The 26,889-nt window shown below is 40.5% G+C and overlaps 1 protein-coding gene across 1 annotated transcript in view; it reads left to right on the top strand.

The window, feature by feature from the left end:
- The window catches only part of LOC113163076 (thyrotropin-releasing hormone-degrading ectoenzyme), a 115,156-nt gene that overhangs the window by 78,767 nt on the left and 9,500 nt on the right, over positions 1–26,889 (top strand). Inside the window, exons 6-16 of the mRNA XM_026361398.1 lie at positions 2,582–2,695; positions 6,166–6,303; positions 7,101–7,166; positions 11,647–11,712; positions 12,252–12,430; positions 17,682–17,770; positions 19,879–20,012; positions 20,106–20,161; positions 24,230–24,377; positions 24,537–24,643; positions 24,966–25,073. Of these exons, the coding sequence (XP_026217183.1) occupies positions 2,582–2,695; positions 6,166–6,303; positions 7,101–7,166; positions 11,647–11,712; positions 12,252–12,430; positions 17,682–17,770; positions 19,879–20,012; positions 20,106–20,161; positions 24,230–24,377; positions 24,537–24,643; positions 24,966–25,073 (1,205 nt within the window). The remainder of the gene's footprint in view (positions 1–2,581; positions 2,696–6,165; positions 6,304–7,100; positions 7,167–11,646; positions 11,713–12,251; positions 12,431–17,681; positions 17,771–19,878; positions 20,013–20,105; positions 20,162–24,229; positions 24,378–24,536; positions 24,644–24,965; positions 25,074–26,889) is intronic.

The following is a 26,889-nucleotide window of genomic DNA, read 5'->3' as shown; positions in this document are numbered from 1 at the left end:
TTGTAGATTTGAGTCCACTGTGCATCATCAACGTAGCACCATACAGGCTGGAACTAAAGAACTGTAAGAACTGTAGAACTCTAAAGAATCTGTTTCTTACTGGATTCACACTAAAACTGAGACGTGAGTGGTGAAGTGACATTGTGTTCAAGCCACGAGTCTGACCTTCGTTCCACGTCTCTGTCATCAGAACAACACAAGTCTTTGTGTCTGTCAGTAGAACAAACGGACAGCGGTCGGACAGTCTGTCTTCTCCAAGCAGAATTTTCCTGGATGAGCATAGTTATCATGTCAGCTCAGCAGAAACAAATCAGAGATGGGATGGAGAGATGGCGAGTTCACAGTGACACAGGGATTTATTATTCACATGAAGTGGAAATGAAGAATTTCCCTTCATAACAAATAATATAAATATTACGCTTGGATTAATTTATCAGAGTTATTAAATTTAATGATGGTGTGTCTGATCAAAACCCAGCAACACAACATCTTTTATGTTGAGTACATCCAGACAATGTCATTTCCACTGACGGTGTCTACTGTCACTAACATTATGTAGAATCTGGCAATAAGACAAACATCCTTCTTTCTCCAAGGCTCTGAAGTCAGAAATGGGAATGGCAGGCTTTTCATTTTGGCTCATTAAAACACAACATGCCACTTACGTTGACACGAGTCATCAATTTATGTGACAACTAAATAAAATTCCAGCAGCATGACAACACAGTTGTTACTGTTGGAGTAAACTGCTCAGCATGACCTCTGCGTTTGTATCTGTGTATCTGCATCTTTTAACTTTTTATTAAGATCAGCATTATGATTATTTTATTTATGACCTGATGCTTTTTGCAGCTTTCATTTAACATAATCAGAATCGCTTCGTGTTGCTTGTGCTGCTGAGTTGTTGTAATAATGTTTTTGTTTCCTGTTGCTCTGAATGGGTTTATTTTCTTGCTGTTGCTGTGTTTATTTCATCTTCCTGTGTTTTGACTGTAAATTTGAGCCATCATCTTATTGGCTTCAGAACATATCACCTGGACTGGACTTGACACAGGAAGTTATACAGAAATACTTAATACTGAACTTATCCAACTTATGACTGGCACCACATGGCTGCTGCCAGCCTTAATGCAGTTTGTTTGCAATGATAGTTGCACAGGTAGATACAGACAGTTCAACTTTCTTCAGCCTTTTCTCTTATTTATGTCCTGCTGCTTCAACAAATTTACAACCTATCCTCAATAAGTAGCGACAGCACAGCATCTCCACCCCCCGCCACACTCGTGCTCCTCTTTGAAGTGGGTTTTCTCACCATTGTTGATCTCTATTCCAGACCAGCCACACACATAGACTAGTGTTATTGTTGGTCTTTATTATATCAGGACAAACCTAAGGTGTATATATAAACTTGAGTTGCTTGCAATGCAGGACAAAATGATCCATGGTGCACACACACACACACACACACACTGCCTCACTTGCACTGGACTGTAGATTGGATCAGTTTAAGGATAGTTTACTGCAGGAACACTGAACACTGCCAGATATGTACAGAAACACCTGCTCTCTCACACACTGTCCTGATGTATGAGAAGTGCAGCGTGTGCCTTTTCTGTAGACAGAGGCTTTAATGAGGGTTTAAACTGAATGTAGTAGCTAACTTTTTTATATCAGCCATTCACGCTGCAGCTGAAGGTTTAAAGGGAACATTCACACTCAGTAACAAAGCTGGCAAGGAAACAGATTTATTCTCAATCCATTTTCATTCAAACTGTGTTGCCAGGAAACAGCCTGGTCCAAATGTGCTTCACTATCAGCAAAGTTCAGTTTAGAGTCGAGTTTTTTTATATACTTCACCTCTATTAAACTCCACCGCTGGTTTGCTCTGACGTAGCTCTGAGGCATCCTGAGAAAAGAGCGACCCTCGGATTAGGCCGTGGCGTGCCCTAAAAACAAGTTCCAAACCAACTCTTTAACACCATTTTCCTGTTGCCTTCCAGCGTCGCTGAAGAACAAGGCTTATATCAGTATGTTGGCATCACGAGGCAGAAGTCCGACCTTCAGCAGATAAAGTTGGATTTACTTCAAGTTTCTGTTTATCTGTGACATTGACATTTGAAGTTCAGCCGTACTAGTAGCAGTGTTGGTCCAGACTGAAATCTGAAAGTCTGACGTCTATAATAAATATCAGATAGATTGCAATGCAATTTAAAACATGCATGATCCCCAGAGGGTGAATATTGTATGTATGATGGCAGCTTCTGGCACCAACTAAACACCACACCCACCCTTTTGTGCCTGGCTCGGTATTATAGCCATTAATAGTAGTTTGATTTACTAAACATTTTGATTAGGGTTAAAGTAAGATTGGGTAAATGTAAATAAACCGGCTGTGTTTAATGTTGTCTTTATTAAACTGTATGTTTTGCTGAGCAGCAACAACAGCGCCCTCTGCTGCCACAAGTGTTCATCACAGGACATTGACGCATTAAAGTTTGTTGAGTCCGAGCAGCGAACCCCAAGAACAACAAACACAAAATACCATCACTAAACAAATACCTTCTCTCTGTCTGTCTCGCAGTGGTTTGGTGATCTGGTGACTCCGGTGTGGTGGGAGGACGTCTGGCTAAAGGAAGGCTTCGCTCATTTCTTTGAGTATGTCGGCACTGACTTCCTCTTCCCAAAGTGGAACATGGTGAGTGAGAAACTATCGTGGAGCTTTAATCAAACTTGGTTTACTTTGTTTGTTGCTCTCTGTTCAGAGGTAGGGAACATGTGGACAGTGTTTAAAGGACAGTAATTCCCAGTAGAAACTGTTGACAGCGAGGTCTGAGGACTGTCCAGAGAACTGGGGCAGTTTTTGTAGAACACAAACAAAACACCAGTCAGCTCACTGTGAGGGAAATAAAACAATCTGCATTGTTACCGGGAAATAAAAAATTCTGTATTATTCTTCTAAAACCACCAATAAACTGTATTTGTACAGACAAGTGGGAAAACCAGGCGAACGTGGCCTTAGTCAACGGGAGCGTCCTTTGTTTGAACGTCAAAAAGCGTGAAACAAACCAGCTTCACTGTTTATATATAATCCACACACTGACTCATACAATATTCAACTCCACTGAGCATTTTACATAGAAATATCCCTTATTATACTTAATATTTATCTTCTATACTGTTGTTGAAAAGAGCACCCACTGTTTCATTGTACTCCTTATGTGCAATGACAATAAAGTTGATTCTGTTCTAAGACTCTATTGTCACCAAGCTCACTACGGGATTATTGTTTACTTCTAAAAATGACAAAATGTTTTCTTGACAGCAACAAAATGAAGTTTTACAGTGGAGAAAAATGCTTCCAGAAGCAGCAGCAAGTTTTTCCTCTAACTAAATGTGAAGTTTAGAAACAAATATGTGTTTTCTACCAACCTACCTCGTTTGTCTCTATTGTATAAAACTTTACATAACACACAGTACATTTGGATGTACAGTGTGTTTATAAGAAGACAGTTAAAACTGGCTGTCGAGGAGGAGGACGTTCTGACCTGTGAGGACTCCTCCTGAACTCTTCCACCTTCTTCCACTCGTACAGATCAATATCTGATTCCTCTCTTTCTAAAACTGTGTTGCTGCAGCTCAGCACATAAAAAAAACAGTTTTATTATTTTATTCTCTACTCAAACACAATAAAATTAGAAAGAATTGTTCCACACATTAGCTCCAAAGTCCTGAACCTCCCACTCCTCCCACAGAAAGTCAGTGAAATGCTGCAGAAGTTGAAATTACAGCACAAACACACGCTTCTGCCAAATTATGAAGTAAATTACTTCCACTATAGAACGTGTTTCACCAAAACACCTTATCTTTTGCACTCACACAGTCTCTTTCTGAGAGACATGGCATTTTTAAATCCTTGTTACTGTGGTTCTGCACGACTGGACGCTTTAATAGAAACAAAGTGTTTCTCCAATAACAAGCACAACGATGATAAAGTGGTCTGTTCCCGATAAAGCACTTTATTTATAATACAGGTTTTTATTTAAAAAGCTGTTTCCATCAGCATCGAGTCACATCGCTGCAGGGGGGAGAGGAAAACGCAGCAGAGAAAATGAAACGAGTACAAATATGCAGAGGAAGGAAATGAGAGGGACACTGTTCCTATAATCACTTAGCCAATCAGGTCGTATTATATTATTCTTAAACTGAACCGAAGTGGCATTTAAAACAAGTTCACGGCTAATGTGATGGAGCCATGTTGATGAAGTCAGGACAAAAGAGATGGATGCAACGTTTACAGCCACTCAGGCAAATCCAAATGAATGAAATCACATGCATCGTATCGTGTATCTGTTGCATTGGAAACCAGCTAAATCCTCTTAATACTCCGAGAAAACAGCTTCAGCTGTTGATCTAAACTACAGTCCAGTGTCACCCTTTAAGATTTGAACCGGCCACTCTGTAGATGTGCAGCACACAACATTTAGAAAAAGCACTTGCTATGAACAGAAAGCATTCTGTTGAAAGATGGAGGATGGAGGGGGCGAACAGGAGGAGAGGAGGAGTGATGTGGTGGAAGTGGAGGAGGACGGAGGGCGGAGATGAGCTGATGTTTAAAAGTTCAGCAGCTGCTCATGAACACGGCCCTGTCGCTCCCTCTGCCTTTACACTGACTGTTGGCCTATTAGCCGCTCCTCCACATGTGGGTCCATCTGGTCCATATGGTTCTCATGAACCAGATGGACCCCCACCCTCTCTCTCTGCAGGTGATTTAAAGTCTCTGTTAATTAGAGCCGATGTCTCATTTAGTCTGATTTTGTTTTTGTTTGTTTGTTTCTCATGAAATAATATTGGTTTCGTCCAAATGTGTCATTTAACTAATTAGCTAATTGTTTAATTTGTGGCGAACTCCCTCGATTCTGTGTGTGTTTCTAGTCATTAATGTGAAAGCAGTAGTCTGTGTTTACCCATGAGTTAGCCCGATCCTTTGAGCAGTAAACAACAAAATCATTCAGGAATTAGTCAGATTCACTACTCTTCTGCCTTCAGGGATTTATTTCATCTGACACATAGCCAGGTTTATTTCTGCTTGCTTACATCAGATATTAGACAGGTACAATAAAACAACATAAACCTAAATCTGAAACCCAGAAATAATATTTTAATAATCACAAACCAAGAAATAGTCTCATCCAACAAACGCTATATAATCAGGCTGTTTCTGTTCTAATTAAAACATTATATCTCACTGAATTTTTGTTTGACTAGGTGTAAGTTCATTAAAAGCAAAAACTACTCAATAAAAAACTAATCCATCCATTACACAGACCCACATTGGGCCAGGAATTAGCCAGATCCCAGCAGATACTGTTAATTTTAAAAAAGGTTCCTGTTCATTATCGTCTAAAACGTTAAAAGCCAACAATTTAATTGCTTAACAAGATGGAGGTTCATTAAAAACAAATCTCCATAGTAAACACTGTAATCCATGAATTAGACACAACCGCACTTCTCTGGGTTTAGCCTCATCCCTAGAGTTATTTAGACAGAGCTCGTTAAAGCGCAGCATGTTTGCAGATGTCTATTAAAAAGGAGAAACTGGGAGAGCAAATGAAGGAAGAGGTGGGGAAGAGAAAGGAAGACGGAACAGAACAGAAGAAGGAAACCAGTGAGGATAAAATGGGGATATTAGGGAAATGAAACGGGAAAGACTGAATACATTTAGAATTTACAATAATCAAAGATTAATCAGAGTATTTACACAACTAAACCTTAGTTTACTGAAGCAGCTGTTGAACTGCAGCAGAATGTGTTGACCAACGTCATCCAAACCTAATTAGTTAAGATGAATCTGAGCTTTAAATCAAACTGTAGAGAATAATAATTACACTGTAGGAACAATTAGTCACTACGATTACAGGATCACATTCACAAGAATGAGATTGATGAAGAGCATGGACTGGTTCTAGATCTAGATCCAGATTACCAGAGTGTTCAGAGTACTACTCGTACATGGTGAACACACTTTCCACCTCCTGTGTTTACTTCCCAACTTGGAGTAAACATCTGATTCCTTCTGGAGAAGATGTGGTTCTATGGTTAGAACCTGTTGGTTCAGGATTAGATTAGAGTTGCATGGAAGAGTTCATGTTATAAATTTGGTTTTAGGAGAAGCAGCGCTTTCTGACAGATGTCCTCCATGAGGTGATGCTGTTGGACGGACTAAGATCGTCCCACCCGATCTCCCAGGAGGTGGAACAAGCCACAGACATCAACCGAGTATTCGACTGGATCGCCTACAAAAAGGTGAGTTCATGTTCACATCAGTCTTTACTGGTGGTTACTCGTGTTTTTAAAATGCAGTGTTCAGTTATTTTAGCTTGTTACTAATAGAACTGGACGGTGGACTGAGTGTCAGTTGCTGAGTTGCATGATTTAATTTGTTGACCAACTTTTTTGTCTACTTGAAATCTCAGTGCAGATTTAATGAGCCCTAAGAGCCAGGACCCACCAAGCTAATGGTCTGAGTTGGTCTGTAGTTGAATGGATGTTAGGTAACTGTAGGTTTCTGTGGTGTTTACTAGTTGGACCCCTGACGGCGCTGTTCAGACGACTCAGTGTGCTATGAGTGCGAAACATAGGAGCCTCTTTTTATTTCTTACCTTAATCTCGTGAACATTCTAATAAGAGAATATTTTCACAACAAATGGCCACGTGGAACGAAGGAACTGAAACCATCTGTGGTGAGTGAGCGTGGTGTGAAATGCTAACAGATGCTTCTTTGTTTACATTTTGTATCTGCAGTCCTGAGGCTTCGTCTTCGTCCTTATTGAGTGATGAATACACATTACAGCCTTCTGCTGGTCTCAAGTTATTCCCTTTTAAGAAGGCACAGAACTCACGTGTTAGTTGGCAGTTGGCTTGAGTCTTTGCAGTGTTCACATGCCACCATGAAGGTTGCAATGTAGGGCAAGCCAACAGTCGCAGTGACCAGTGTCACTGGTGCTGGTTTGGTGTGTCACCTCCCTAACATACACATAACCTCAGGAATTATTTTCACCTGTTGTTCTCTTTTAAAGTGTATTTCTCTTTGGTGTCTGCAGGGGGCAGCACTCATTCGGATGCTGGCTAATGTGATGGGACAGCCGCTGTTCCAAAAAGGACTCAATGTAAGTTCAAACTGTTCTGCAGGTGTGTGTGGTTTTAATTTCAGCAGTTACAGCTGAGTTTGAACTTCAAAGTGATTTGTCACCAACACAATATGCAAGAACTCACACAGAAGCTGTGAGTGTGTCTGTGTGTTGTCATGTTTAGGCTACAGATAGGCTGCAAGTAATTCAACCACTCTTTCACAATTGGAGCTCCATGAATCCTCACATTATCGTCCTGGAATATGTCCGTGACATCAGGGAAGAAAAATCAACTTATGGAATAAATTCATTCAGTATATTCAGGTAGTCAGCTGACCTCATTCTTTGGACACATAACGTTACTGAACCTTGACCTGAGCAACTGCAGCAGCCCCAGATCATAGCACTGCCCCCACAGGCTTGTACAGTAGACACTAGACATGATGGGTGCATCACTTCACCTCCTCTCTTCTTACCCTGATGCTCCATCACTCTGGAACAGGGTCAATCTGGACTCATCAGACCTCATGACCTTCTTCCATTGGACAGTTCTTAACCAATTTTAGTAGTTTCATCAATCTCCTCAGATGTTTTCTTTGATTCATGTCAATAATTTGACTCTTCTGAAACAGATTAACATCTTCTCCACGGCCACAGGATGTGTCTTCAGACATGGTTGTTTATGAAATGAGAAGCTACTCACTGCATCAGTTAGGGTTCATCCATGCAGTAATTATCCAGTGGGAGGCTCTTACCTATTTTCTTAGTTAAATCCAGGTGGTGACTTTGTTTTTGGATGAGTAGTGTATGCCACTATTACAGTTGTGTGTAACTGACCTAAAAACGTTTTAGAGCTTACAGAGGTTCAATTTGTAATGCTAAAAAAAGGATTTCAGAAATACTGAACTCCTGAGTCTAAATACAGTACGTCATGTACTTACTGTATTTACTATTATCAGACACAGGTTTTCATAGATTTGACCACTTCACTGTTTATACAACATTAATGACTTATTCATTTATCTGTAGATGCCTGATAATTTGCACTGGTTAATGTTTATGTCTCTGACACATGAGAGCAGCAATAATAGAAAATAAACTTTGTCAGTTTTTTACATTTTCTAACATTTTTCACCCACAAAGCTGAAAGAAAACCAGTCGGTATAAATATGATGCCATATGATGCTGTTTGAAAGAAGGTTAAACATAGCTTCTGTTCTGAATACAGTCATGGAAATGTACATGAACACACACACACACACACACACACGCACACGCACACACACACACGCACACACACTGTCCTGATTTTCCCGCAGAAACTGTCAGTGACTTGGAACACACAGAGAACCAGATTCTATATAAAACACTGCTGATCCAGCAGCACAAAGTTGTATTCTGTGTGTGTGTGTGTTTTACAGGTCCAGATACACTGTGCTCAACACTACCTAATGCGAACATTAGTTTAATTTCTCAGCTGCATTAAAAACTCTTTTCTTCAGTAGTTATCTTCATATATTCCTTCATTCTGATTTCCTTTCTAAGCTCTGTATATTAAACCAAGATGTGACACATGAAGACACATCTCACTCTGGAAATTTGAGGTGAGAAAAGAGCCTCAATCCGAATAATGTAAACAGCCCAGCTGCATCAAACTGAGCTAAAACACACGTTGCTCTTTGAGAATGATTGAAAGTCATACGTTCTCTCTTCCCTTGTTTCCAGTCTTTCTGAGGATAGTCAGCTGTCAAAGGCAAAAATTAGAATATGGTAATGTTACAAAACATAACTAGAATTACTGCATTGCAGTTGTAGGCCTCCAGCCACCAGGGAGGTAGTTGACATGCATGGCTGTCCAGACGCTTATGCTGTGCGTTCATTCACACTTTATGCATCAAACAGATGTAATGAAATTTCCTCCAGGCGTTTCTAAGATATAGTGTTGACTAAAAGGGGGCATACTTTACATAAGGTCACAGTGACCTTGACTTTTGTCTACGAAAATATGAGAATGTCCCTCCAGGTGTTTTTGACGTACCACATTTTCAAGACTGGGATGCACATACAGCCTAGTCTCTGAGTTGATAAAGTTAAGTAGATGAAAACAATTAGTTTCAGCTGTAGCTGACTTGATTTAAACGTGATCTCTTGTTTCATCCAGCTGCTCCACTCTCCTACTTCTGTCTGCAGCCTTTTGTGCTGCACATACACTGTTGTAAAAATCAGAAAAAATCAGAGACACCTGTTGTGCTTCTATGTTGGAGTTCTCCAGCAGAAATCTACCAGTTTTACTTGGTGTTTAAACTTGTTTTGTTTGACTGCCAGCGTTGTAGTTTGTAGCACATTAGAACCCATTTCATCAACTTTTTTTTTCTATAGTTATTCTAAGAGTCTGTCCAGGTGGCAACAGAAGGCACAATAAAAAGTCACAGTGGCCTGTTGAGGATCCAGGATGTGCTTGCTGTGTTGAGATATATGATAGGAGATCAAGGATCACGTCATCCTCCTCTGAAGGAATCTGTCTTCATTAACTCCAGAAATCTTTCATCTTAAAGCTGCTGATAACTTATTTCTTTTAATGAATTTATTATCACTCCCATCCATCTTTTTCATAGAGGCTTCTTGTTATCGCTGCAAACAGTTTGGTTTGGGTGCATCATGCTGTTCAAACTTTAACATGTTGGAATCAGGATCCGTCTCTGTGTGGTGCTGTTCTTATCTGTGTTTACTTCAGCTTTAGTGAAGGTGACAGAGTCATAGTTATCAAAGCCACACACACAAACACACCCTGTGTTGTTATCATGTGTGTCATCTTGTTCCAATAAAGAGCTTCTTCTTGCCTTATCAACCTCCATACACACCATCACAAGTGACTGACTGTGAGAAATCCACACACACACACACCTGCCGAGGACAGAGGAATATCCTCTATCACTGAGAAGCAGATTACTGCTTATTCTCTCTAGGTGTTCTGTGTTATCTTGTTCTACTTTCCTGCCTTTTTCTTGTTTTATTATAACTGAAACATCCACAAACCTCCCTAAGCTTTTATAACCCCCAATCCTCTGCAGTGGGAATGAGTTTCTGCTAACGGCACTGGCAACAGATAAGGTTCAAACCAGACGCAACAGTTGCTGACAAATTGCGGGTTGGAAAACAAAGCCGCTGCGAGTCCCTCTTGAACTGGGAGGTCTCTCTCTGCGGGCTTTTCAGTTTTCGCCTTGTTCATTACTTTAAAAAATATAACCTGGAGTGGTGAAGTCACAGCAGAGATTGAGCTCAAACCCCATTAGACCCAACACAGGCACTAAACTCATTGTGGCTTGAATCCACAGTTTTAAACACCAGTGTAAACACCCACTGCTTTAAGATGCTTTAGAGTGCAAACTTCAAACATGCTGCAGCTTCCATCTAACCTCTCGAATAATAATAAATGACTTATGGAGTGTTGATGAGGTAGATGTCCTTCTGGCAGGTAGTCTTATCTCTGCAGAGGACTTCTGAAAGTCTGAACTGAACTGGTTTCAGACATCTACTGCAACCTTGAACTTATCCAGACATTTCCCAGCGGTCCTGTACAGTATGTGAGAGCCCAAATGTCAAGCGTTAGTTGGATCAGCTATTACACACATTTTACCTGCTCCCCTTGAACCCATGTGTGAATACTGCAGTGCATTTTCCAGGTAATGCGACGACTCCTATGTGCTCCTAACAAACCCTCATTTCTGCAGTGTACTTTTGGTATTACGTTCTGCTTCCTGCTCACTCTGAAGGTGCCACCCCAGCATTTCACCTGTGGCCAGTAGATAAGAAGACATCTTACATGGACAATCTCCTATTACTCCATTTGGCCGAACAGCCAAATCTAGAAGGAGTTCCTGGCTCGTCTGCTGTCTTTCACTAATATTGAGGCCACTGTGCTCCTGGGAGCTGTTAAAACTTTAGAAATGCTTTGATACCTTTGCCCTGATCTGTGTCTCACCACAAAATATTATTTCAGAGGCTACAGAGAGTTCCTTAGACTTTTATAGCTTGGTTTTAATCCTGACATGCAGTTTCAGTTGTGTGACCTTGTATACAGAGCCGTGTATCAAGTGTTAGACACAACTCGAGTAGATGTATGTTACTGAATATAAGAGAGATTTAAGTTGATCACATTTTAATGAATTGTTTTAAATGTGTTGTTTCTTATAATTGTGCACAGAACACAGTAATATTTGCAAATGTGAAGGTGTCTGGATACTTTCTGAAGCAACTGTATGTTTATCTGGGCAACCGATGTCCACTTAAGCATGATGATATTTAGTCTGAATCATTTCCCACATGTTGCTATTGTTTAGTGATTCAAACAGCTCTGGTGCTGAGCCCAATAACTCACTGGAAGGTAGATAAAATCAGTGACGGTGAATGTTTTTAGCTCCATTAAACTCAAACGTGTTGTTATGCTCTGAATGTTGAAACAGTAGTGGATACATGATGGTCGTTGGTGAACAAACCTGTTGTTGTTGTTGTTTTTCAGGATTATTTGCTGAGTCACATGTACAGCAACGCAGCCAGAGATGACCTGTGGAGCAAACTGTCTCAGGTAAGTCTCACCTGACTGTCTTTCTGGCAAAGTCGACAGGTGTTTAAACCAGCAGCTGTTCCACACTTGGCTCTTCAGGGACACAGCAGCGAGACTGACTGAAGCTGTTAATTGTTTAACGAAGCCGTTCTAATGAAGTCCAGAGAGACGCTCGTTAAAATCGAACGGATGACACAGACGGTGAAAGTATGGTTGCCATGGTAACCTGAGTGACAGGTGAAGGAGAGGCTTGTTTTCTTGTTTGTCCAGCACACGAGAAGCTTCTGGAAAATCATCAGTTGAGATTAATCTTCATTAGCTCTTCGATAGTCGTTACACTTTGCTGCTCTTTCATTAGCAGCCAGCCCACCACATTTTTAATTACCTCAAGTCAAGTTCTCTACTTTACTGACTTTGACCAAACACTGGACAAAATCTTACCAGGTTATTGATGAGTGTTTAGAGCGATAATGACCTCATTAATAATATGCATGATCACTGATTAATTAGTGTATATTAGTCATTGGTGATTATTTTCGTATGTTGTATTTTTGGTTCAGGCCATGCGCTCAGAAGGACGAGACATCGACATTGGAGAGATGATGGACAGGTGGACTCTACAAATGGGTTACCCTGTTGTCACCATCAGCAAGGATCAATCCGAGCAACTCCCTACACATTACATCACTGTCGCCCAGGAGCACTTCCTATACGGACAGGAAATCAGAAACAACAACAGGTGAGACTCCGTTTGGCTCTGGTGTCATGTGGGACACGAACCTACAGTAGATTGTGAAGCGCGTCGATAAAGCTGTCAGTTGAATTTGTGCCTGGTCGTCACGAGTTCAGTTCAGCTTTAATTAATGGTATTTATTAAGTAGAACAAACCAAACATTTGTTACTTCACATTTTCAATTCATCATCACTGTAAAGTGAATATTTGAATGCTGCAAATTTGTGTAGTTGTTGTTTAAAACAAATTTTAAATGAGTGAAATCATTTCTCATTATAACAATGTAATGATGCCATTTGGAGTATTTTAGGCAGATGGTGGCTTCGTGTCCTGTTTGTCTTGGCTCATCAGCTCTTTATGCTGTGATGTGTCCAAACTGAGTGAAAAGGGATTCGAGAGCTGAAGGAATCGAACAAACCAGAATTGATTGACGTGTTCTATCAATGGGATACGGTGAGCGTGTAGGCAGACAAACAGGAAGTTGATAGGTGGAGGGTTGTTTGCATTGTACAAAAACTAATTCCAAATATATTTTCATAGCTAATTCACCCGATTCAGATTTGCTAAACGTCAGCAGAACAGATTGACGATGATTGACTGATTATTGACCTCTTGGGGATGATTTTTAACCCCACTTCTCGTCCGAACTATTGTTCCGAACATCGCAGACTCTGAGGGACACCAGCTGGCGTTTAGACTCTTACCCTGTACCAACACAGTGGATCCTCCTGAAACACTGTTCACACCTTAGTAAGCACTAAGTTTGTCCTCTCGGTGATCACGCTGCATTTTCTACTGAAAAAGCACTTTTTCCGATTTTCTTCACTACCTTTACATCTTTTATATTTCATTTATATTTGATTAATATTATGTTTTATTCACATCCTTCACAACCTCTGGAGTTTATTCTGTTCGCTGTTTTATCGACCCACTTTCTCTTCCCATCAATACTTCATCAGCCCCTTTCCTCCTTTTTGTTTTACCTGTTGTTTGCTTCATTTCTTCTCAGCTCTTTTATTTCATTCTGTCACGTTTTTTGCACTGTAGCTGACATTCACGATCACTCTGCCCTCCTCGGTTTATCACCGAGAGTTTCTTTACTTTTATATTTTGTGTGACTTTCCTACTGTTCTTCTTTCCTTTCTTTCATCTCCAATCTTTTGTGTTTCACTTGAGCTCCTCTGCTCAGAGCCGCTTCCAAGGTCTTGTCAGCTGATGAACTCAAACTGTTTGTAGTAGGTGGAGTTGAACTATTTCTTTTGCTCTTGTTGATTCTCAGGAGGCTGCGTTCAGACACACTCTGTGGTCCCGGTGCATTCACCAAAACCTGTAGAAAGAAGCTGTTGTTGTGCTTTTAGCTGATATGTTGTCACGCCTGAACACAGCAGCAGAGGTGGATCAAATCAGAGTCTGACAGCGCTGTTTGATCTGTGGAGCTGCGTTCATAAGCACAAAATCCTGATTTAGATTAGGTGTTTTTTTGTTTTTTTTACATGCAGGGAAACGGATTTCTTCACTTGGGAGCTAATCAGCTGTGACAACCGTTATCAGTGAATATCACACCTATGCTATCCAGTGTGTCTAACACTTTTTAAATGACACTAATGTTCTGAATGGAGATGACTTTGTTTCCTCAAGAATAAACAGTTCGCTGTGTTAGTTAAAGATCTGTCTGACGGCTCTAATGGTGCTGATAATATTCTGTTCTCACTTGTGTTGTTGTTAATGGTTTTATATGAAGTCCCAGGTACAGGTCCCTCAGGAGTCACAAATATACAGTTCTACTTCCAGCTCCTGGAAATAGACTTTGATTTGTAAAATTTCTGGAGTTCCCCTTTTATTTTAAAGCTGGTCCTAAAGTTCAAAAACAGACAAAATGTTTGCATTTCACAGGAACTCCGAGCTTTGATTTTTCGCCCTCTACTCCTTCACTACTCTTAATGGAAATAGATACAGCACAGCGTTGTGGTTCGGTTCTCACAGGTACAAAACTATTTGCTCAAAACCCAACAGCAAAACGTCAGATAATATGCCAATAGTCTCTGACACAGTGTGAGCGAGTTGTTATTCCCCTTTACTGAATGAATACATAGAAGAAACTGTATTCTCCATTGTTTTAATTCTCTGAACCACATGTAACGAGACATAACTGAAGAATGACGCATGGAAACAAATCAGCGCTGTTGTTGATGACAGATATGTCACAAAGAAGGACCAGCTGAAGCCGAGTGTGTAGCTTTAATGCTCAATACAACATACTACTACTGTCACTATACACTGTCATGACGTGTTACTCAACCATCTTGTGACGTCGTCTCTCTCTGCTGCAAAATAGATCCTGATCTCAGCGGCACGTCCTAAACACAAGGAGCACAACCAGTGAACTGTAAAAGTCTGAGCAGCAGTCGTCTCTCTTAAAGAGAATTTGGTTTGCATTTTAAACTTAAAGCGTTAAGGTGACATTTTAGAAATCAGTTTATTCTTATCAAACACTTTCTGCTCCTCTGTTCTCCCTGTTCTCTGGCTGTTTGAAGGAGACGTTTCAAATTTGTCTTTTATTTTCCACCATCAAACAGCTGACACAGCAAGGGAAAGAAACGCTTTTAAAAAATCTGAATTGGCAGAACGAGAGACAAGGAGAAACCAGAGGACAGCAAGAGCTAACAGTAAAGTCAAGCTAATGATACTGAAAATAAATCAAACAGGACTTTAGACTGTATTTAAACACATCACTGCTCGTCTTTGTAATTGGAGAATAAAGAAAACCCTGACAGGTAAACAGACACCGCCGTGTGTTTGATTTAATGAGCTTTTATGCTAAACAGGACCGTGATGGATTATTTTAGTCCAAAGAGGCCCAGTGATAACCCAGGTTATTTATGATTTTAACTTTCTAAAGACAATTTCTTCAGAAAGTGCTGTTTTCTTATTTTCTATTTGACTAAAGTAATTAAATATATAAGCAGATAAATCACAGAAAAATCAGCTTCAGAACTTGCCTAAGAATTTTGCTGTTTTTAAGGTTTCTTCAATGTCTAAATAATTCAGTGGCAATTGTCTGCACATCCATGGGTTCACTGCAAACAGCAACTGCTAATAGTGAATTCAGCATGTGTACTTTTAATCAGGACAGTTCCCAGAATGTAAATATTAGCTGAAATACAAAGAGCTCAAAAGACGACCACTGTACCACTACCTTCCTGTAGTTAGGTCTTTTACCGTGTCATGATCTTTTAGAATATGACCACATATTGGTTTTGCACGTAGACTGAGGAGCAGCCTTGTATACGAGCAACAAACAGGATCTAAATGATGGGACTAGTAAGCTCAGTAGATTAATGCAGCTGTAATTATTACAGAGGGAGCGTGAAAATTAATGCACCCTGGATGGGATTTAAATCATTGACCAGGACAGGTAATGTTAAAATCATCCCACCTCCTCCACTCTGGATAAATGAATTCAAATGGAGCTTAAGACGTGCAGCAGGTGTGACTGCTGCTTATATCATATCTGTTGTGTAGGGTCATCACCAGGCTGATATCATGGATTCTGATCCTGGTGTTAGAGGTGATCACAGGTGTGATTCTGAAGGTTAACTTGAGATTTTATCTGGATTTGAGAGTCTTGATATAACAAGTGTAAATGAGGTTAAAGTGTTCTTTAATGGATGAAGAGGAGGTGCAGACAGAGAGGTGAAGGGCTGTCTGAAGAGTTTTTAAAGTTTGTTCTTTTTGAATGTATCAGCACAGTCACGCTGCCTGAGTGTGTGTGTGTGTGTGTGTGTGTGTGTGTGTGTGTGTGTGTGTGTAACCACTCCTGTCAGTCACGTTAATATAAATATCAGATCAAATATTTGGTTGCTAGGCAGCTGTATTGATCCGCTGTTGCCGGCAGCGACAGATGGCTGTTGGGGGATTGGTAAATGGGTCTCTCTGTGGCTGATTGTGTTGCAGTGACCCCTACTCTACACAAACACATACACACACACACACACACACTCATTCTTCTTAGATGATTGAATTTATTGTAGTGTGTAAAGCTGGTCGTGTGCCGTCTGTAATTAGAAAACACTTTAATTAAAATATGAATCAATTTGACCAAAATGAGTCCAATTAAAAGCTGAGTCTCTGAGGTTTTTTAATATTGGAATTAAAGAGAAGTCTCACTTTAAAGCCTCTTAAATTAATTAGTGTCATTAGTTAATCGCCTACAGCTGATTGAAAGGGGCTGATGCATTGATGGGGACTGTGTGTGTTTACAGTGTCTGTTGGTCACTGACAAAAAGTATTAGACAACCAATGGTTTCTAAAGAGCCGTTAGTCTAATAGCTAATGATTTTACTTACAATCCAAGACGTGGATCACATGTTGCAGCTGCACTGAGAGTTTAAATGGGGCTTCTGCTAAAATTCAGCTGGTGTCCATATTGAAACGTATCTTAGTGAGATGTTGAACGGGGTTTACAGAGGTTCTGGGTTCACTTCAGTTCCTTTCTTCCACACCCTACAACCGTGCACAGTTCAGACCTTTCTACATTTCTAACATGTTTAACGTGTTTAGGATCCAATGATTTCGATTTTGGTGCTTGGATTTGGCAGCTATCAGGACACAGTTGCCGATTATTTCATTTTTTTTTTGTGTTCTTACAGCTCCAGTTGCTGCTAAGTTTGTTTGTAGTGTTGTTTTTTAATGGGTAGATGTTTTTTTATTTATTTGTATTCTGCAGAACTAATTTTCTCTCACATCATTTTGTCTATCTTGCTGCTCCATTCACTTCTAAATGTCAGCCTCTCAAGAACTAAGACAAACAGCCTTGTTTGAGCTCAGCGGTGATGGCATTTTGAGATAACTGAATTGGTTTTTAAAATGCTTATGGGTCTGATTGGTTGGGTACTTCACTCATGCAGCAAAGGACAATTTATTTATTTTAATGATGTAAAAATGTAAAAAACTAAACACACATGGTTTGGAGAGGACAGCACATTTAACCTCTCTCACTCTTTACAGAAGACAATAACCCTGAGCCTCTTCCACTTGACTGATGTTCTCTGACTGCTGCAGCTATTACACTCTCACTTTCTGTCTCTCCCTCTGTCGCTCGCTTCATTTCCAGCTGACTGATGCTGAATGATCATCGCTGACCATCGCTCTCTCTCCCTAATGTCTGTCTATCTGATAACTGAGGCAATAAAACCCAATCCAATTCCACTGACCATTACTGATATCACTCTCTCTCTCTCTCTCTCTCTCTCTGTAGTTTACAGTGGCAGGTTCCATTGACAGTCGCTGTGGGAAATGCATCTACTGTTTGTTCAGAGAGCCTCATCTGGATTAACAACAAGACAGGTATGGTGCTGCTGGTACTGCTTCAAGTAGTGAAAGTAGAAAATCCTGCTGTGTGCTCTATCGTTCAGTGAACATCTCTAAGTGTATTTTTCTCATAAGGAATTAATGATCTCGTTGCCTTTAGAAAACAAGCAGCTATCCTGGGTTATTTTAAACTATTATGCGATCACAAATAAATGATCTCGTTATCTCTGTGTGACTCATAGTTAATGGAAAAATTGGACCTCACAGGTATATTTCTTTGAGGGAAGTGCACAGAGCATTTTTTTATGCTCAGAGGTCGGTCAGCACTAGAAATAAACCTCATTTTGATAACACAGAAGAATGTTTGTTCTGTTACTGTGTTCAAATAACATAATCCTGTTCTCATTGTTTCTAGTATTTAGTGGGTAGAGATCATATTGCATTAGTTTTATTCCTCTAATTTTAGAAAATAAAACAAATTGTGCTTTAGTTTTTCTAGAACTAGGTTCATTCTTGGCAAATTCTGACTCTGATTTTGGAAAATAAAGCTTGTTGTGCTTTACATTTTGAAGAATAAGGCCAGTTCTTTCTGTTATAATTAATTCATGCTCTGTTTTTAGGGGGGGCAACACTTGTTTTTAATAAAGTTAATGCTGGTTCTGTTTTTGGATAAGACATTTGGGTCTTGGTGTGTTTTTGGAGAATAGAGTTCATATTGCTTCTATTTTTGGAGAATGAAAATGACTTTTCAGAGATGGAGAGATAGGTTCAGAGAGCACAGGTTCTTATCTTGGAAAATAAAAAAGCTTTTCTGCTTGTATTTGTTAATATTTGATAGCAACATAACCTCATATCTAGAATATGGGTTCTGGTACAACTTCACCTACTTACAGGAGAGGCAGTATTGAAGTTCAAGACTGTTTAATTTCAACTAGAGGGAAGGAAGTTGAGGAAGTGGGCCAGACTGGGTCAGCAACTGTATTCTTTGTCTTCCTCACCTGGCTGCTATTCAAAGCCTGAAACGTCCTGCAAGACACAATATCACAACAACTAGAGCAACAACTATGTATAAACTACAGTGTGTATATAGTTGTTGTTATAGTTGGGACTAGTTGAGTTGTTGCCTTCTCTCTTTCTTTACATATGGTAGATTCCTTTCATCCTTACTTGTATGAATGCAGAGTAGATCATATGAACACCAAGTAGCGTGATAACCTTCATAAATAAGCCCAAAGTTTAGGGATAAGGACTAGATCGCGTGTTCATTTGCCTTTTTAGTCTCATATTGTTAAGGCCCAGTTTGATATGCTGTGTTTGAGACAAACCTGAGTTACTCAGTAAGGTTCGATGAACAGTTGGATCCAAATACACAACTCAAGTCAGGATGTTAAAATGGCTGAAACTTTACTTTACAGTAGGGATTCAGGAGCCGTCAAATCCTGAGTGGCACAAAGCTGGAATAGTATTTTATGGTGTTTTGTACACATATAAAATAAACTGTGGAGGAGAGTGGTCAGAGGCGAGTAGGAGTAGGTGGACAGGCAAAAGTCAGGTGATGGGAAAGTGAGGTAACTGAAGGACATGTGGGAGTGGCTGAGTGTGAAATGACAGAGGAGTTGGAATATAGGGCAGAAACAGTCAGGCATAAATATTTAAATGAGCACGATAATGATGTACCCAGTTGAAATTCTGACTTGGCTGCTGACATTAACAGCATTTCCACATTGTTATTATGGTAATTTATGACATGAATGACACTTAATCGGTGCTAATCCTGCATTCTACTGTATGAAGTCATCAGAACATTTTAACAATCTGACATTAATGTCGACCTTATATCAGACTGGATTTCTTTACATACACTCACTAAATAACCCACATGTTTCCACTTAGGACTGGTCCCTCAAAACCTGTTTGTTTGATCCCCACTTTTAAAAGATGAGAAAGCACATTAGGAAAATTACACAGGTTCCTGCAACCTTTCCAATACTGCCTGGAAACCAACAGGACAGCGTGGTGTCGTCTGCATATGAGATGTCCTTCATTGGATGTCTTGGTTTTTCATCACTTTGGTTGAACCAGTTCTGCTCACAGGAAGTTGTCCTCACATTAACGGATGGTCTCACTTTTCTGTTTTGTCTCAGAGACCCACAGGATTGGTCAGATGCACGAAAACACCTGGTTGTTAGGAAACATCAACCAGACAGGCTACTTCCGTGTGAACTATGACCTCCAGAACTGGAAACTGCTCATTCAGCAGCTCCACAACAACCCTCAGGTAAAAGGGTTCACCAGTCTGTTGTCTCCTTTTCTGTTCAGGACTTTTTCATTTTCATTTTTCACTTATTCTCCAACTGTCGCTCTCTTTTAGATCATCTCCGTCGGGAACAGGGCGGGACTTATTGACGATGCCTTTAACCTGGCCAGGTGAGGTTCTCTTGACTAGTGGCAGTTGGGTCCTCAAGCACACACCTGAGTTTAATGGTTAGCTAATGCTTATAAGACAGTTGCTAGAGTTTTGCCAGAAGCGGATTCCTCCACTCTCCACAAACACACTTAGGGATTACCAAGTGTGTTACCTTGCAGTAGAAAGTTTTCATGAGTCCTCCTCATTTCTGTGTGATGTTTGCGTGCTCTCCTTTAACATGCACTACCTGCAGCTTTCCATTCAATTTCTGCTGTGGATTCTGGACCTTCGGGTTTCAACCAGTATTTTGTTGGGAGGAAAAAAGGACGTTTCTACGGGGGTTAAAAGCAACTTTTATACTTTTTAATTCAGTGTCAACTGTTAAAATAAAAGGTTATTTACATCATTACTTCTCATGCATACAGTCACTAATAGGGGGACTTTTCTCATCCATTATCCACCTAACTGCCAGATTTTTACACCTCCTACTTAATTAGTCAGTGACGTGTTAAAAAAGTTTAGTTCTTAGTTTAGTTTTTGAGTAGACCAGTTCCTGGTACGATTTTCGTACCAGGAACTCGTACGAGTTTCACTCCTTTCACTCCTTCAGTTCTTATAAACTAATTAAGTTTTTAAAAAACTCCCTTTTTCCCTTTTCTCACTGATCTCAAAGTCTACGTGGAATTACCCTGTTAATGGCGAACGGCCATTTTAAAGTCACACATGACTCTGTGAGTTGATTGTCCATGCTTCTGTATTTACAATAAACCACCTGTATTAAAAATATTAAATTCAAAAACAACCAGCACCAGACGGAAGCTCTGATGAATGAGGGAGAGATAGAGGTAGAGGAGTGAGTCTTAGCGATGCTTTAGCCTGAAGCTTTTTGAGCACTGTAACCAAAATCTGCTGTGACACCGACCCTATAACTCAATCTACCCCCTTCCGTTCTCTTTCTGTATCTCTCACTCTCTCAGCCATCTGTCCTCTGTCATGTTGAATGAGCAACAGCTAGAGATAACACTGCTGTCATCTTCTGTTCGAGGGTGTGTGCATGTGTTGATGAGTTAGGAGCTCAGCAGGAGGTTTCCATCTGTAGAGAAAAAGAGAGAGAACTACAGATCTATTAATATTCGCACTGACAGCAAAACATGCTTCTTACTTTAGCCGGCATCTGTCACTATAGCAACAGATGCACCTACCGGCAGCGGTCCAAGCAGGGACATGTCACAAACTGGTGCATAATCCATGCACAAGGCAAACTCCATCATGGTGGCAGGAACAGAGACTTTTTTTGGTGCTTTGAGTCACACACAGCCGTGAACTGTCCTGGATGAGCCCAGGCTTTGTCAGATTGACCACAGGAACACCCAATTAAATACATGATGTTTTCATTTTTTTTAAATGGCTATGAATGTGAACTTTTTATTGTAGCCATGTCACTACTTTACTAACATCTGGAATATCCGTGTTGACCTTTGACAGCATCTTTAGTAAATTCAGAGCTTTGTTGGTGTTTAGCCAATCTTAGCACAAACAGTAACTGGGGAGAAGCTGCTAGCCAAGCTGATTTAAGTGACAAAAAAAAATGCAGCAAGAAGTCTTTCTTATTTACAGGGATGTTGTTTCAGCATTTTTCTCTGGGCTCCTTATTGAATTCATTACACTTTGACAGAATTAATTTCAGTACTGCTGATTCTTCCTCTGGTTACAGTTTAGCTGGCTGAAACCTGAGCAATCCACACGGCACTAAAAGCTGATTGGTGACAGCAGGACTGTGTGTGTGTGTGTGTGTGTGTGTGTGTGTGTGTGTGTGTGTGTGTGTGTGTGTGTGTGTGTGTGTGTGTGTGTGTGTGTATAGCTAGTTTAGCAGTAATAAATGGCTTTGTCTCTGAGTGTGCGCTTAAACTGTGATGGATGTGGCCTCTCCTTCTCTGTGTGCATGTGACCGTAGCAGTTCCTCGTTGGCTCTCCAGTGAGCGTTGCTAATGGCTAATGGACAAACAATTAACGGTCCTTTAACAATGTTAACGAGTTAATGATCTTGTTAAGACAACACTGGGAGAGAGACACACAGAAGCTGTAACTGAAAGGGAAAACTAAAAATCTACAGTCTTTTCATCACTGTGAAGTTGAAAGTAATCGGTGAGACTCCACTGGCCTGAGTCAAGAAATAACCAGACACTAAACATTTTAAAACAGTAACGTATATGTAATGTGAACCAGAGACCAGCCAGTTGTTTTCACTGCTTTCCATTCTTTTTGCTAAGCTAAACTAGGCGTTTGTTGGCTCTATCTTTATATTAAGTCTCAGCAGGAAAGTCGATATGTATGTTTCCCCAAAAAGTCAAACTGTTGACGTTGCATATTCCCAGATTTCAGTTTTATAAGTTTTATGAATTTTATAGTTTTATTTCTTAGTATCTCGAAAAATTGGCACTTTTAAAATAGTCTAATATGTAAATAATGGACTGCAGAGTATTTAAAACTGCCGAATGCACCTTTGTCTCGACTCGACTTGTTGACTGGAAATAAGGTGAAGATTATTTTACAGTGTTATGCAGCTTACTGTAGATCAAGCTGCTGTGAGCATGCTGTTTATTGTTGCTGTCTGTTAATAATTTTGAAAAACAGAAGAACATGTTTGTGTAAAATGAAATAAAAAGACAGAAACCTCCACAGAAGGTGTTATTTCCACGGCTGTTACCTTGACCGTAGATCCCATTGTGTGATGTGACAGTTTGCATCTGCTAGATGATGGATGATCAGGTGATGGATGATGTTTGGGGAAAAATGTAAAACAATGACGCACAGAAAAACAGGCAAACGGATCAATGCTGGATGCTGTTGCCATGGTGACCACCATTTCTCCCACTGCCTTCATGTTGAGTCCCATCAGTGTTTCAGAGCGCTGTAAACAGGACGTCTCTGCTGGCTGGATGGATTATGGTAATGTCCCAGAGGCCAGGTGCATGATGGGAACGGAGATGAATGTGGAGAGGTTAGTCAGGTTGGATCAGAGGCAGATTATGGAAATATGATGGTTTGAAAATTAGAGCTCCTCTGCTGGCTGCTCAAGACTTGGAGTCTTATCTCAAACAGATTAACTTTCTGAGGAGATCTGTCTCTCTGTCGACCTGTCTGCGTCTGTCTGTAAATAAAAAAAAAAACATTTCAGTTAGAGAACATTAAATCCTTCACCTCCTCCATGTGAAGTCATAAATTAGTTTGCATCGACCACTTTACTCTTCAGTCTCTGAGAAAATCCATAATCGCTATGAAACCAATAAAACTAACGTTACCTCTCTGAGTTAACTTTCTGTCCTCGACCGCCTTGTCTCATTAATATTCATGAGCTGTGGGCGGGGCTGAAGGTTGATGCAGGATACAGGTGAATGCCCCCCCAAAACATCATGAATGTTAATGAATGCACAAAGGAAGCTTGTTAATATTCATGAGGCGGTGGATGTAACCCGGCCTGCTAAATAGCTCCGGTGGCATTTAGAGGCCAAGTTTTTCTTAATGTGTTCATATTGTAGTTTATTCATAGACACACACACACACACACACACACCTCAGAGACTGGCTGTTACATCTACATCAAATCTGGCTTCAAACTGAATTCGTGTCCCAGAATGCTCTTCTGTACACTAATAAAGTACAAGGAAAACATACATTACAGCACTAAATGTGAAGAGTTTAGTTCACTTATGCTTTCTGCCAAAATGTTTACATATGCAGATTAAAGTACACGATGAATGCACCTGTGTCTCTGTTTATATCTGTCAAAAGATGATGCAGCGTGTTATGTACCAAAATCAAGCAGGAGTCATTGTGGATTTACTTTATTACCACTAAATACATAAAAACATTGTGCTGCTGCAGCCTGATGTAGTCCAGTATAACCAGCAGCTTACGGAGGCTCAGTGTTATCTAGTGAAAACCTGTCGTTGTGAAGATATTTCTGCCTTAAACTGGGTCGTTTGAATACTTGTTTATCTGTTTTCCAGCAGTTTTCAACCAGTTGGAGTTGATGTTGATATGAGTTTGAGTGTCCTATTTTCCTCCTCTCCTCTCGTCTCTCTCAGGGCGGGGTACCTCCCACAAGGCGTTCCCCTGCAGCTGATTGGCTACCTGCCAGAGGAGACGTCCTTCCTGCCGTGGCACGCTGCCAGCCGAGCGCTCTACCAGCTGGATAAACTGCTGGACCGCACAGATGAATACAGCCTGTTCAGTGTAAACAACTAATCAGTCAATCACTATCTGATTCAGTCAGTCAGTCAATCAATCAGTCAGTCAATAGCTTCTCAATGTCAGCAGAATAAGTGGTCTCTTCAGCACTGACAGCTGGGTTTCCGTTAATTAACACTTAATGGTGTGTGTCTGTGTCACTAGGACTATGTGCTGAAACAGGTTGCATCTCGGTACCATCAGATGGGTTGGCCCACAAACGGCCATCTTGGCAACGAGGGGAACGTCCTGCAGGCGTCCTACCAGACTGAGTATGCAACACACCTTCACACACACGTATAGATGGACTGCTGGCAGCATCAGGGGGTTAAGCTGAGTTGCATTACTGACTTCTCCTAAAATCATTTCTACACCACAACATGTGATATAAAGTGGAAATCAGTCAGTTTTAGAGTTGTTGGCAGGTTTCGTTTGGAACTTGCCGTTTCCAGTGTTTATGAGCAAAGAAACACATCTTGGACCTACAGCGTGTTTCTCTTACTATTACTAAAGATGAAACTAACATCTATCTTTTCCTCTGACTTTGGCTCAGATGCTAAAGAAAATGTTGTTCACGTGTGTCTGTCTCTGCAGGGAGTTACAGAGAGAGCTCATCATGCTAGCTTGTAGCTTCGGAAACAAACAGTGCCACCGACAAGCTGTCGCCTACATCTCCGACTGGATCTCCAGCAACAAGAACAGGTATGAATACACACACACTGTGTGCAGGGGGAACAGCTGATCGGTTTCCTGTAACCTTTGGGCTTTAAGAGCTACAGGGAGCAGTGGAAATCATGTTATCAAGTAATGCACATAGCAAATAGAATATTTCTTTTGATGGCATATTGCAGCTGGAAAAAATTGAAAGTCTTGAGGTGATTTCAGACTGTGAGAGGTTGTCCCATTGTTTTCGGCGTAAGCACAATGGCATTCATACTGCCAAGAGTGGCAGCAGCCCTGCAAAAGAAGGGGGGGTATGAATGTGCACAGCTTTTTGCCACTTGCTTTCAGGGTTTCGTCAACTTTTTCAGCTCATTCTGTGACCACAGCACCATCTCTGTGCAGACGTGGGGTGACTGAATAAAGAGGAAAGGAAAGATTTGGTCAGTAGAGAATTTTCCCCACAGCAGCAGGAAATTATGTGAGACATAAGACACATCTATGCAAATTGAAAATTATTCATAATTGTAATGAGACTGTAGACTGAATGAGACTGACTGGGGAACTGAGGGAAATGACAGAGGACTGAAGTACCCTGAGAATTCAGTTCAGTCAGAGGCTGAGTTGACCACATGCACAGACACGGTCAGTGTAGGAGGAAATTCAAACATCTGCCAGATATAATGTATAATTCCAAAATGTTTAAGTGGCATAACACATATCTGCCATCCATCTGCTTCGTTCTACCATTCATTCTTCTCCTTTCTCTCTCTCTTCCTGTCTGCCTCAGAGCTTTTCTCTTTCATGTGCTGCTGGCTTGTTTGCTCCGTCTGGGTCCTTAACGAGATCTGCAAAATTAGATTTCAGACAGTAAATTAAATAGATGCAGATGTTGGTGCTCTGTACGGGGCAGCGGGGACCTGATAAAAGCCATGCGTAAATTAAAAAAACACTAAATTAAACACTACTTCAGGCTCCATCCAGGCGATTTTATGAATGGTCTCTCAGAGAAGAAGCTCTGAGGAGAAGTGGTGTCACATCCATGTTTCTGAAAGTCCAGTTTCCAAAAGTAAATATTCCTGGAGTCACTACCTTTCATGACCTTTTCAGCATCCAGGTTCTGCAGTCAGATTCAGTCTGCAATCAAATTTAGTTGTAAACAGAAGGAGCAGCGAGGGAGCACCTCGCATGACAACCATATGGCAGCGCTTTGGAAAAGCTCCATTTTCCTTTTTGTTTGTTTGTTTGTTTTTTAATTTAGGAAGCAGCTTGGAAACCCTCCATATTAACAGCTGAAGAGTACTGGATAAATGTACATTTATACAGGATTAATCACTCCAGGGTGTTTTTTTTACTATTATTATTATTATTTTGCATCCTCTATTCAGTTATTTTAATCCCATCTGTACATGTATTACTCTTGTAATTATGTGGAAATGAATCCTGGGTGTCTCTGGAACAATGGAACTATGACAACAAAAGAGACAAACCTTTGCTGGAAATAAGTGACCTACTGTATGTCACACCTGCATCTCCCACATAAAAAACTGTTAGACGCTACCTCCCGTAATGTGACGCTGAATAAAATCCCTCCAGAACAATGAGCGTAATCACTGTGGAGAACAGCTAATATTTTAGCACCTACATCCCCTTGGAATATTAAACGCGTCCCGCTGGGGCTTCACTGTAAATTAACCGTCTAAATGGATCAAAAAGATCAGTTTTCAAATTTATCTTAGTGTGGCTGCAGCTGTAGCTGGATTACCCTAGTAGGGGGTCCTGGGGCCACAATAAGCTGCTGGGACTCCATTAACCCCCTGTTCTTTCCACTTTCTGTGCATTGTGTTCAGTACTTTGT

The sequence above is a fragment of the Anabas testudineus genome, chromosome 23, assembly GCF_900324465.2.
Source record: "Anabas testudineus chromosome 23, fAnaTes1.2, whole genome shotgun sequence".
Lineage (NCBI taxonomy): Eukaryota > Metazoa > Chordata > Actinopteri > Anabantiformes > Anabantidae > Anabas > Anabas testudineus.
This window is presented reverse-complemented; position numbering and strand designations above follow the sequence as displayed.